Here is a 13,583-nt window from a genome sequence, read left to right as displayed (position 1 = left end):
CTTTGAGGAAGTGACCCCCAAAAACAATAGGGGTCACTTACTCTGTTATTCCTATCTCCCTATGAAGTTTGAAGGTTCTAGGTCAAATGGTTCTGAAGTTATAAACTGGAAATGGATTTCCATTTTCTGTCCACTGCGACCTTGACCTTTATTGGCGTGACCCCAAATTCAATAGGGGTCATCTCCTCTGCATGATCAATCATCCTATGAAGTTTAAACATTCTGGATCAAGTGGTTCTCAAGTTACTGAATGGAATTTTTTTCCATGTTCAGGCCCATGTGACCATGACCTTTGATCAAGTGACCCCAAAATCAATAAGGGTAATCTAGTCTGCATGTCCAATCATCCTATGAAGTTTCAATATTCTGGGTCAAGTGGTTCTCAAGTTACTGACCGGAAATGGTTTTCCATGTTCAGCCCCCTGTGACCTTGACCTTTAATAGAGTAACCCTAAAATAAATAGGGGTCATCTCCTCTGCATAACCAATTGTCCTATGAAAATTTACAACAGTCTGGGTCAGGTGATTCTGAAGTTACTGACTGGAAACGGTTTTCCATGTTCAGACCCATGTGACCTTGAACTTTAACTAAGTGATCCCAAAATCAATAAGGGTCATCTACTCTGCATGTCCAATCATCCTATGAAGTTTCAACATTCTGGGTCAAGTGGTTCTCAAGTTATTGATCGAAAATGGTTTTCCATGTTCAGGCTCCTGTGACCTTGACCTTTGACGGAGTGACCCCAAAAACAATAGGGGCCGTCTACTCCATAAGTCATGCCACCCTATGAAGTTTGAAGGTTCTGGATCGAACGGTTCTCCAGTTATTGATCGGAAATGAAGTGTGACGTACAGAAGAATGGACAGACAGGGCAAAAACAATACGTCTCCCCAAGAGGGGGGAGACATAATAATATAAAGGCAATGAAGATATATAGCATATTTATCCAGGTATCAACAAAACATGGTAACTGCAATAGCCACAGTCACTGATAGTACTGACATCAAAAATCAACATTTTTTTCACCAATCTGTTATTATAACATGAGCAGCAAAACTTCAACCTTTAATGGTGTCACATCTGGAGTATTGCATCATTAGAAATCAACAAAATTTAATAATGTGTGTCCAATAAAGATGGCGTTGTTATCAAATGTATAGCTAGTTTCATCTCATACTGACACAACTTCATCACAAGTTGTGTCAAGAAAAGAGAAGGAAGATTCTCTCCCCGGCTTGGTTAACTTTAGCTACAGTGTGAACAATATTAATACCTTGCATCGGAGGCAAAGAAATATTCCACTTCCTTTTCTGGTCCCACTGTATGGTACTCTGTCTCGGAAAATGATCTTTGCGCTGTAGGTGCAGTCATGAAACCACGATTGTCTGTTAATTATTAAAATAAACATCAATTACCACCTAATATATAATAATACATCAAAGTTTCCCAACTCTAATTTGAACATTATTGTCACAAAACAAAGGAAAATATATTTATATTTTTTTTTAATTATTATGGCAACTTGCAACTTAACTTTCAGCAAGAAATGAACAAACATAAACAACAAATAAAAAACATGTAACTAGCCACTACTTCTGATTTTGTGCAAAACAAAAATGGAAATTTTGAAGGACTCTCTAAAACTTTTTATTTATAACCTTTACACTACATTAAAGGAGCATGCCTCAAAACTTATGTCAATTTTTCTGATCCTGAATAATTACTTTCAATTCTATTTTAAGCAAACCCCCCACAAAGTGAATGCAAATTAATTGAGTTTTGGGCAATATTATAATCGTATTATGTGTAGAAAAGCTACTTACTGTGTTAGTTTCACAGTAAAACTTGATACAAAATAAAGTTAATTTAGTTGTTCTTTTATCATACTTCTAAAATATCAACAAAAGTCATATAGTTCTGTTATGTAGACAGGCCCCTTTAAAGTAGATTAATTATTGAGACCTTAGAAGTGCTTTCTGTCATAAATATTACATTTTTAAGACTTAAATAGTCATTATTACATTATATAATTTAAAGGTACATGCAATGATAACACTTGTTTTCCTGGTTATGTTCTAACACAAGTATATGAAATGGGCAGACAGACTGATGATGTGATACAGGTTGTTATAGGCAGAAAGACAGAAGACAGTCTGTTTGTACTTTTACCTGCGTTACCACCTATAATTACAGGACTCCTTTCATAAATTGCATGTTAACAGTTGTGCTTTTGACAGATCTATCTTGATTTAAAAATGCAATTACCTACATATATTAAGAAAAAATCTTTGAAGTTAATTTTAAATGTCATGCAATATAAACACTTATTATTAAATGGCCTTCAAATCAATAGTCAAAACCTTCAGACTGAGAGCTAACAATTTCCACTATTGAACAGCGAGCCAATTGTACTATTGACTATTTACCTAGAGCTATTTTATGTAACAGTATTTTTTGCCAATTTCTTTTCAAATGCTAGATAAAATTAGTGATAATAGCATAATTTTACACACCAAAATTGGTGACAGTAAGAACTCTTTTAAAAGCATATTGATCATTTTTTAACTTATAATATTATCAAAATCTATTCCAAATGGACATTTTTCAGCAAAATTTACTTTTCTCCACTTTATATTGCATCAGAGCTCTTTTATTTTTCTTTATTTGATAACATATCTCTTCAAAACTCCCACTTACCAGAGTTATAAATTGGAATTATAAATTATGTATGACCTGATAAGTTTGTTCTTAGACCACGTCATTGTGCCGTATTTACATTGTTACAGTATTTAGTATAAAATCATACCTGTTATCTTCATTTAGCAACTTTCTAAAACAATCACAAAGTTTGTAACTGCTAAGAAAGAACCGAGTCTTGCAAATGGGTGGCAAGTCATCAAGGGAGGTAATTCAGCATTATTATTGTTCTGAATGTTTTTTTGACTTCAAGTTTAATGCACTGGCAGGCGTGTGTAATGATTCTCTTACTAGTATGTACAATGAACCTGCTTACTTAGAAATGGATCATTGTTGTCTACTGTTTTATGTTAAATATTTATATTTGTATCACTAGTTCTGATGAAGCAATATTCATTCAGTTTAATATGGTTTAAACAAAACTTTTGTAAAATTTTGCTAACTGTACATAACATCGAACTTCTAGACATGCAAAGTTACAGAACTGACACAGATTTCTTCAACTGTCAAGAAAAAACTCAGGTTAAAGAACATACCATAATAAAATACTTTTACACTTTTTTTCAGATACTGTTTGTGTATTTGTCTAATGAAGTCTCATTAACAGTAATTGATAACAAAGAAATTTTATTACTGGAAAATTACTGGAAAATTTGGAAACCAGTCTGAGAACACTGCTAAGCTATTGCTGGATTTTAAAAATGTGCCTAGAAAAAAGCCAATCACATGCTGGTGTTGAGAGATTTGAGTCTGGTCTCCAAACTCACTTATTTTGCAACCTATAACATTGACTTTCTCATATGCCTAGCCAAGGCAAAGCATACAGCCTGTTCAACAGAAATACAGAGCATTTTACACATGAAATATGGTATACAATTTTCTTATCTTTTCAGAAAAGATTTGCAAGTGCTATAGACAACAGTATCAATTTAAGTAGATTTAATTATAAAACCTGGACTTTACAATGTTTGTCTTAGTGTACTATCATCTTCAGAATTTATACCTTCCGCCCACCATAAGATAACTTCAAGCTTTACAATTATGCACCAGTTCCCTTTAACCAAAATCTTAAAGCCAGCGACAGTGATTTTCATGTTTGTGATTCTTACACTGAGCAAACCTTATATAACTAACCATCCCTTAATCCTTCTTTTTTCTCAATTTTATTTTGGTGAGAAGTTACGCTTTTTACATTTTCATAAATAGCCTCAAAAAATTATATTCTCTATAAATCAGTGATTCTCCAAAATGCTGTGAACAGAAAAAGTTTGAGAAGCACTCTTCATGAAAACTAGAATGAGAAGGCTGTATGTGGCACTATTCGCTTTTAAACGAGAGATGGAAATTTACAAAAGTATGATACTGGCACTGGGTAATGTCACAGACATATATATATATATGCTAAATAATGTACATACATGATTTAGTAATTTCTAAGATGATTAATCACAAGAAAATTTAAGTGCAACACAGCAAAAAAAAGTAGACCTACCTAAACAATTGTGTAATCTAAGGAAAAAAACTTGTGAGAGAATTTTTAATACCCAACCTGAATCGACGAAAAAATGTTAATAGAAATTGTAAAGTTAAAAAAACAAAAACTGTTAAGATGTCAGAATTTCACACATTTTTTTCTTCACCAATATGCGGAAAGCAGAAGTTGCAAGCAGTATAAAGCATAGTTGCACTGCCACATGAAATACAGCCAGTTGCATATGCCAGAAGTCTCTTGAAATTCATGGACATTTGCAAAGTACTGATGTCTTCTTTTGAATCTAGATACCTTTATTTGCATTATGATGAAGGTGCAGTTGACATTAAATTTGAGGGGCAATAATATCAACTTTCATTTGTAGAACATGTACTGAAATATCTAACGTTTGTAAAAAACGGATGGTGCATTAATCTAGCTTTTATTGTTATAAAGTATCAATAAAAAATTGGGGAGAAAACTTTTAAAAAAATCAGATGCAAAAAAAGCTAGCTTAAAATCTGCTGATCACCCATTCATAATAATATTACATTTTATAAAGTCATAATAAGACAACATGCAGAATAACTCCTTGGCTAACAGGTGCTGCTAAATATAAATAACCCCTTAATATAAATATGGCTTTTGTGTACTTTGCGAATGTCAAAGATATATCACTCGTTAATCACCAATACCTTCATTCTGATTATAGTCTTTTGTCCCTATGTAAAGTCAAATAAGTATTTTATGCATGAAAAATGCTCACTACACAGTACATACACATAGTACATACACATGGCAACAATATGTACAGCATTAACATATATTTAAGAACACTTCAGATTGTTAATTCAAGTAAAATTATTTATAGAAAACATACCAAATGAAAAGCATGACAATAAAGAACATTCAAGTTACATTTTAAACAACATATTAAATTCAAGACAGGTAAAAACTAGAAAATGCTTTTGTAAAAAAGCGCATGTCTCCCCCAATGCAAAGTCCTATAGGCAAGAAGTCAACAGGGGTCAGGAGCGAAAGTCAAAGAGACACTGATGGTTGGCTCCAATAGGGATCATCTACTTGGCATGTCCAGTCATCCCGCTAAATTTCAACTCTTGACCTAGTGGTTCTCAAGTCACTGTTCAGGCTCCTGTGACCTTGACCTTTGATCAAGTGACCTCAAAATAAATAGGGGTCATCTACTCTGCATGTCCAATCATCCTATTAAGTTTCAAGATAGTAGGTCAAGTGGTTCTCAAGTTATTTCCAAAAAATGATTTTACATAAACAGGCCATTGTGACCTTGACCTTTAATAGACTGACCCCAAAATCAATAAGGGTCATTTACTCTGCATGTTCAATCATCCTATGAAGTTTCAACATTCTGGGTCAAGTGGTTCTCAAGTTATTGATCGGAACTGGTTATCAATGTTCAGGCCTCTGTGACCTTGACCTTTAACGGAGTGACCCCCAAAATCAATAGGGGTCATTTACTCTGCATGAACAATCATCCTATGAAGTTTCAACATTCTGGGTCGAGAGGTTCTCAAGTTATTGATTGAAAATGGTTTTCCATGTTCAGGCCCCTGTGGCCCTGACCTTTAACAAAGTGACCCTAAAATCGTTAGGGGTCATCTACTCTGCATGACCAATCATCCTATGAAGTTTCATCATTCAGGGTCAAGTGGTTCTCAAGTTACTGACCGGAAATGGTTTTCAATGTTCAGGCCCCTGTGACCTTGACCTTTCACAGAGTAATCCCAAAATCGTTAGGGGTCATCTACTCTGTATGACCAATCATCCTATTAAGTTTCAACATTCTGGGTCAAGTGGTTCACAAGTTACTGACCGGAAATGGTTTTCAATGTTCAGGCCCCTGTGACCTTGACCTTTAATGGAGTGACCCCAAAATCAATAGAGGTCATCTACTTTGCATGTACAATCATCCTATCAAGTTTCAACATTCTGGGTCAAGTGGTTCTCTAGTTATTGATCGGAAATGGTTTTCCATGTTCAGGCCCCTGTGACCTTGACCTTTGATGGAGTGACCCAAAATCAATAGGGGTCATCTACTCTTCATGACCAATCATCCTATGAAGTCTCAACATTCTGGGTCAAGTGGTTCTCTAGTTATTGATCGGAAATGGTTTTCAATGTTCAGGCCCCTGTGACCTTGACCTTTGACGGAGTGACCCCAAAATCAATAGGGGTCATCTACTCTTCATGGCCAATCATCCTATGAAGTTTCAACATTCTGAGTCAAGTGGTTCTCTCGTTATTGATCGGAAATGGTTTTCAATGTTCAGGCCCCTGTGACCTTGACCTTTGACGGAGTGACCCCAAAAACAATAGGGGTTGTCTACTCCAGCAGCCCTACAACCCTATGAAGTTTGAAGGTTCTAGGTCAAATGGTTCTCCAGTTATTGCTCGGAAATGAAGTGTGATGTACGGACGGACGGACGGATGGAAGGACGGACGGACGGACGGAAGGACGGACGGACAGGGCAAAAACAATATGTCTCCTGGGGGAGACATAAATATCTTTTTTTTCTAAAGGATGATAATAATATTATGTTAGGCAACTAGAACATCTGAATTTTAGGGATATACAACATTTTCTTTTATAAATTCTAACTAAATTATAAATTGCAAATGGAGAAACACTGTTGATGACCTTCAAATGAGTATACACAGTCTAAGGTCTTGCAAATGGGGATACAGTCAAAGACCTGCATAATGGGGAAATGCAGTCTGAGACTGGCAAAATGGGGAAACACAGACAATGACCTGCAAATGGGGATACACAGTCTAATACCTGCATCATGGGGAAACACAGACAATGACCTGCAAATGGGGATACAGTCAAAGACCTGCATAATAGGGAAACGCAGTCTGAGACTGGCAAATGGGAAAACACTGACAATGACCTGCAAATGGGGATACACAGTCTAAGACCTGCATAATGGGGAAACGCAGTCTGAGACTGGCAAATGGGAAAACACAGACAATGACCTGCAAATGGGGATACACAGTCTAAGACCTGCATAATGGGGAAACGCAGTCTGAGACTGGCAAATGGGAAAACACAGACAATGACCTGCAAATGGGGATACACAGTCTAAGACCTGCATAATGGGGAAACGCAGTCTGAGACTGGCAAATGGGAAAACACAGACAATGACCTGCAAATGGGGATACACAGTCTAAGACTTGGAAATTGGTATACACAGTCTAAGACTTGGAAAGTGTATACAAAGTCTACAGTCAAAGACCTGCAAAATGAGATATACAATCTTTAGACTTGTAAATGTGCATACACAGTCTAAGACCTGCAAAATGTAAAGCACAGACAAGGGCTTGCAAATGGGGACAAGGGCTTGCAAATGGGGATACACAGGCAATGACCAACATCTACCAATGGGGATACACAGGCAATGACCTACATAATAAATTATGTGGATACACAGACTTAGATCTGCAAATGAGGACACAAAGGCAATGGCCTGCAAATAAGAATACATAGTCTATGGCATGTAAACAGTGATACACAGTAAACTAGGATAAGAAAACTGTGAAATGAAAACACAGACATTCAGGGTATGACCTGTCAACTTAGTACAGCTATAATTATGTATTTTTGTGATACATAAACAAGGAACCTGTGAACTGGGATACAGTTTATAGTCTAAAGAATGAACAACTGGATATACCTGTCAACTGTTAAAGAAACCTGTAACCTATACACAAGGATATTTCAAGACACAAATCAATCAGGATTAAAAATAAAAAGTCAGGGTAGATTGCCAAGAAGCACAGTCCAACAGCCATGCATCGCAAATTAGGCCCACAACAAAGGTAACTGTAGTGGGAAAATATAGCAGACAGGTTGCTTCAAAAATCAAACAACAAGAAGTTAGTACATTTCAATTATATGCAAGATACAAAAATGGGTAAGGGGTAGAGAAAACACACACAATAAACTGACACTGGTTATATAAAACTTAATGACAGATTTATGATCATTTTTGGCATCATGTCATTCCCTGAGGTCACAATTTAATAACAGAAGACCCCTTTTCTTAATCTGTTCATTGAAATTACTGTAAACTCTACAAACAAAATGTTAACCAGATTTTCTACAAAATGAAAATAAAATGTTTGGAAAAAAACATGCAGATATTATCATGCAGTCATCTTGATTTTGTCAGCTTCTCTACACATTATCTACACATTACAATACTATATACTCTTTATACCAACACAATAAAGCCATTTACTTTCTCTGCTTCCACTCTTTGCATGGTCTTAAAGATATAAGGAAATCAGGAAATGAATGATATATGTGTCATAGTGTTTCCAAAATACAGCTACGAAGTCAGCATTGTATGGAAGCTAAATTGTACAGATCATGCTGTTTTCATACTGTTACAGCTTTATTAACAAAATACCATACCCTGAAAAGCTCCGGACATGCAGTCTTGAAAAATATTACAAACAAGCTGATATCTCATAAACCAGAATCAATTTATTAAAAAATGATAAATATTTCTGAATCACTGATCCATGACTGATGTATTATTGTATTAGGGAGTAATTATTGGTCCATGGCTGAAATTATTTGGACTGGAAGTAAGTCTTAGACTGGCTGAGGCATTTTAAATTGAAACAATAGTTGGGTCATGCTAAAGTAATCATAAAACTAGAGATATTCACTGTGCCAAGCCTGTTGTACCATGAACTGACCACAAATATTATGGGGCCTGGTGATGGCTGAGCACAAACATGTGTAACTGAAGAATGACAAATTATGGTTAATGCTTGGGTCATAACTGAACTGGTAATTGTTTTGTCATAGCTGGAGCAAATACTTTTTCTATGAACAACAAATGGACAGGTATAGGACACTGGCAAGATATCATTTATTGGACAGAACAATTAATGAACAGGAATGTGTGCAGTATGGCCTACACAAGCCAAATTGTAATTCTTGAATTACTGCTTTGGAAGTCACTTGAGTTTGCAACTTTATAAACTAAGAATTTGAGCCGCACCATGGGAAACCAACATAGTGGCTTTGTGACCAGCATGGATCCAGACCAGCCTGCGCATCCACACAGTCTGGTCAGGACCCATGCTATTCGCTAACGGTTTCTCTAATTCCAATAGGCTTTGAAAATGAACAGCATGGATTCTGACCAGACTGTGCGGATGCGCAGCTGGTTTGGATCGATGCTGGTCGCAAAGCCACTATGTTGGTTTTCTCATGGCGTGGCTCATTTAGAGAAGAAAGCTTTGCAGTCGGACAGAGACCAACCACTGAAGAAAAAGCTGTATGTTGTGAATTTCCCTCTGTTTTAGGTAAATAAAAATTAGATACACTTAATATATTGGTGTAGTTATACACAAGGAAATATTGCAAGCTCTGCAGAAGTATTTCGCAACGTTACAGGCACCTCATTCTCTCTGCCAGCACAATTCACTTATTGAATTGTGGACAAACAGATCTTGGCTTTATTCCACAAGGTAAATCTAATCTAGTATGAGCACCTCATGGTGAACTATGTGTTCAGAAAGAATAGAACCTTGTGAAATATAAAGTTCAGAAAATATAGCACCACATGGATTATTACCTTTCTGTTGATGATCTAAACAAAACAACATATACATGAATGTTATATGTTAATGTCAATATCCAAATTAAGGTTGTGACAATTATTTTATGTTTAAGAATCAAATCGAGTCAATTTTAAAGAACAGATGCCGCGATGTCAGGTCGTTATGTTGACCTACTTGTTGCAACCAAGAACTTCATTTATACCAGTCATGCTATAAAATTTGAAGGTTTTGGTGAAGTGATTCTCATGTTACCATACAGAAATAAGTTTTCTATGTTCCAGTCCCTGTGATCTTGTTCTTTGACACAAAAAACAATAGGGGTGATCTACTTCATAAGCCCACTCATGCTTTCAAGTTTGAAGGTTTTTAGTCGAGTGGTTCTTAAGTTATTGAGCGGAAACCATTTTAAAGGTTTAAACCCTGTGACCTTGACCTTTAATTTACTGACCCCCAAAACAATAGGGGCCATTTTCTCCATAAGCCTAATCATGCTGTCAAGTTTAAAGGTTCCAAATTAAGTGGTTCTCAAGTTATAGGGCAGACTTTTGTTTCAAGGTTCAGACTCCTGTGACCTTGACATCTGACCTAACAACTCCAACCACACTCAAGGTCATCAACTTCATAAGCTCAATCATGGTGCAGGGATTTTAAGTTCTGGGTTAAGTGGTTCTAAAGTTATTGGGTGGAAACCATTTTTAAGTTTCAGGTGCCTGTGACCAAGACCTTTGACTTATAGACCCTAAAAAAACTCTATGGGTCATCTACTTCAAAAGTCTGATCATGCTATCAAGAATGAAGATTCAGTGTCCAATGGTTCTCAAGTTATTGGGCGGAAACCATGTTCAAGTTTTGGGAGCCTGTGACCTTAACCTTTGACCTACTGACCCCAAAAACTAAGGGATCATCTACAGGAAACATCTTTACTAAATTACTAGAGACTGGGGATTGCAACAAATATTTCTGAATACAACTGGTAACATCACCGGTATACTAACACAGAATCGCAGACTAACTTGTTACTGAAATGAACATAAGAAATCAAACTAAGTAATAACATAACGGTCACAACCTTACTTTCAAACAAAGATAATACATGTGGGGAACACACGATTAAATTTTTTTAACAAGGTAAAAATGACTGTATACTTCAAAACCAGCACATATAACCTGGAATGACTTGTGACATAAAAGCTTAAATTTTGGGGTAAAAGCCTTTGAAATAAACACTTTCCTTCTTGTATTCCAAAATGATAGTACATCTTTGCAAAGACGCGCTACTGACTATGATGATGTATGAAGAAATTCAAACAACGACAACTTTTAAGAAACAAATCATTTCAAGCTAACTTTGAAACAGATTGTATTAAAGCGGACAATTACCTTTACTGTAGAACACAGGAATATGATCTGTTGATAGCTTGCTTTTTGTTTTTACACCAATCACCAATGGGCTGCCACGTCTGTTAAAATTATAATATACAGCATCACTGCATTATAGTGTGGTCAATATAAATATTTAGAGGCCTTGGAAAAGACATACTGATCAAGTGTGCAGGCTGAACTTGATATCTCTTTTCCTCGGTTAATATGAGGTAACACCCTCAGCTGATATATCTCTTTTCATCTGTTAATATTATACAGTTATTGCCTTTAGGTGAGGTCGATATGGGGATTTATCGACCTGATAAAGCTGATATCGCTTTTATCAGGTTGATAAATCCCCATATCGACCAAACTTAAAAGGCAACAATTGTTTTATTATTAAATCCAGCCTACTCATAAGTATAAACATTAAATACAAGTATCTGCAACCTTTGGTCATTTTAGTGGTAAATTGTGTATGACGTCGCATTGTTTTGATGTCAAACCGTGATGACATCACAGCTGGAGGTCAATAAGTATTTTTGGCTCCGCCTTTGAGTCAATATGACCTTTTATCATTGATCATGTGAATACATCTAGACCAATGGAAAGGACTATAAATATAGATTTAATAATAAAAGGTAACACCCTCGGCTGATCTTGCTTTTTCTCGGTTAATATAAGGTAACACACCTTTGACCTAGTGTTATGGTCTTAATTTATGTAAGATGTCACAGTGTTATGACCCTACAGCTCTATGGCACCCCTGAAAGTTGACACATGAGGATTTTTGCACAAGTCTAAATATGTTCTAAATTTAGAAGCATTCAAGAGCCAGTTAGACATCTTACCTTCATCCATCTCACTGTATTTAGCCCTCATCATGCTAAATATCTTTAATGAACTTGTCCACCACTATGAACAGTACCATTAACTGTTAAAAGGGGTGCTTACCAAAACGATACTGACTGAATAGAGAACAGTGCAGATTGCATGGATGTGCAGGCTGATCATGATCTACACTGGTCGCAAAGGCAGAACCAATCGTGTCCAGCATGGTAAGGGTTAGACTAATGTAAAGGTCACTCAAAATATAGATTTTATAATAACCATATTTAATTTTATCAGACATATTTAAATATAATGTTATCTGAAAGGCTTTAACTGTTCCATTCTTCATCCAATCACAGCATTGTGTGCTTCAACATGTTCGATAAAAATCAAACTTTACTTCTTACAGCACATTTACCTTTCATAGTTCTAACTCAAACTATTATATGAAAAAAATCATATATTACCTTGTTGTTACACATTCTCCTGGAAAGTTTGAGCTCATGAATGCCAGGGCAAACGCTCCCTCCTAAAATATACACAGTCCAGTATGAAATATTATACAAATATAAAAGATATTTATGCCTGTATTACTTTTCTTTCATACAAGTTAACACATTATTAGTGTTTATCATGAATCACATATTCCAACTGTGGTGATGTTAAACCCAACGAAATCAACAATATTCTAAGAAATATGTACAATAAACATCATTTTTTCCAATTCACTTATTTGCTTTTTGAATCACTTTTATGTTAAGATTTAATAGACAACAGACAAAATTCACAACATTAAAACATTACTGCTAGTAGTTCTTTCTTGTTATATGAAATGGGTTTTTTTATCATTTGAAATGGTTTTACATTCATAATAAACCAGCGAATAATACCCAATCACTTCTGAAAGTAATGCACAAATGAAAGTACAGATGTACTTTTCTTAAATGAGACCAGTCATATAATCATCAAATTGTGTTCATCTGTCCATTTTTTTCCTCTATGCTATACAGCACAATCGTATCATTAAAATATAATCTGCATAAAAAATATAAATAATTTATAAATAAAAGTAAATAAGTTTACATTGAATTAATATAAGTAATGGTTAGATGAATTTTGAAAACTTATATTGCACATGACTAAAAGTATAATCATTGTTAAAATCAATAATGCATGAAATGAGCAAATAAATTTTTCTGCTTCACACAAACTGATATTCGTAACCTTTGCTTTTAAATTTGGTTAGATATAAATATGTTCCACCTGAACTATCAGATCAAATTAAGACGTTTTTCTTCAAAGATCTCCGTTTGAAAGCTGATGAACATAATAAAAAGTATTTTAAATGCTTGAATAATTTATGGTAATACAGAGTGACCTCTAATGTAAGGGTAATAACCTGTTATCACATCAAGGCATATATATATATATGAAAAGAAAAGAGAAAGAATTATCAAAAGAAACAGAGTACTTTACTACAATTTTGACTCACATTAAAATTTAAAATTATGGAAAATGTAAGGAATTTGTCATTTTTGGCCTGAAAGAGGCAGTATACCATACCATAATTAAACTAAGTCAACAAAACATTAAAAGTATTTT

The 13,583-nt window shown here is 35.1% G+C and overlaps 1 protein-coding gene across 8 annotated transcripts in view; it reads right to left on the bottom strand.

Moving 5' to 3' along the window:
- The window catches only part of LOC123563102 (glutamine--fructose-6-phosphate aminotransferase [isomerizing] 2-like), an 88,588-nt gene that overhangs the window by 36,743 nt on the left and 38,262 nt on the right, over positions 1-13,583 (bottom strand). For 4 of the 8 annotated variants that reach the window (XM_045355693.2, XM_053528952.1, XM_045355688.2 and 1 more), the window contains exons 7-11: positions 12,449-12,510; positions 11,169-11,248; positions 9,803-9,817; positions 4,865-4,891; positions 1,275-1,386 (exon numbers count right to left, since the gene is read on the bottom strand). In XM_045355693.2, the coding sequence (XP_045211628.1) occupies positions 1,275-1,386; positions 4,865-4,891; positions 9,803-9,817; positions 11,169-11,248; positions 12,449-12,510 (296 nt within the window). Of the gene's footprint in view, positions 1-1,274; positions 1,387-4,864; positions 4,892-8,449; positions 8,477-9,802; positions 9,818-11,168; positions 11,249-12,448; positions 12,511-13,583 lie in introns of all 8 variants that reach the window. The other 4 variants (XM_045355691.2, XM_045355690.2, XM_045355689.2 and 1 more) reach the window with 4 other exon arrangements.

The sequence above is a fragment of the Mercenaria mercenaria genome, chromosome 2 (assembly GCF_021730395.1).
Source record: "Mercenaria mercenaria strain notata chromosome 2, MADL_Memer_1, whole genome shotgun sequence".
Classification (NCBI taxonomy): domain Eukaryota; kingdom Metazoa; phylum Mollusca; class Bivalvia; order Venerida; family Veneridae; genus Mercenaria; species Mercenaria mercenaria.
The sequence above is the reverse complement of the archived record's forward strand: the minus strand, read 5'-3'. Positions and strand labels throughout refer to the sequence as shown.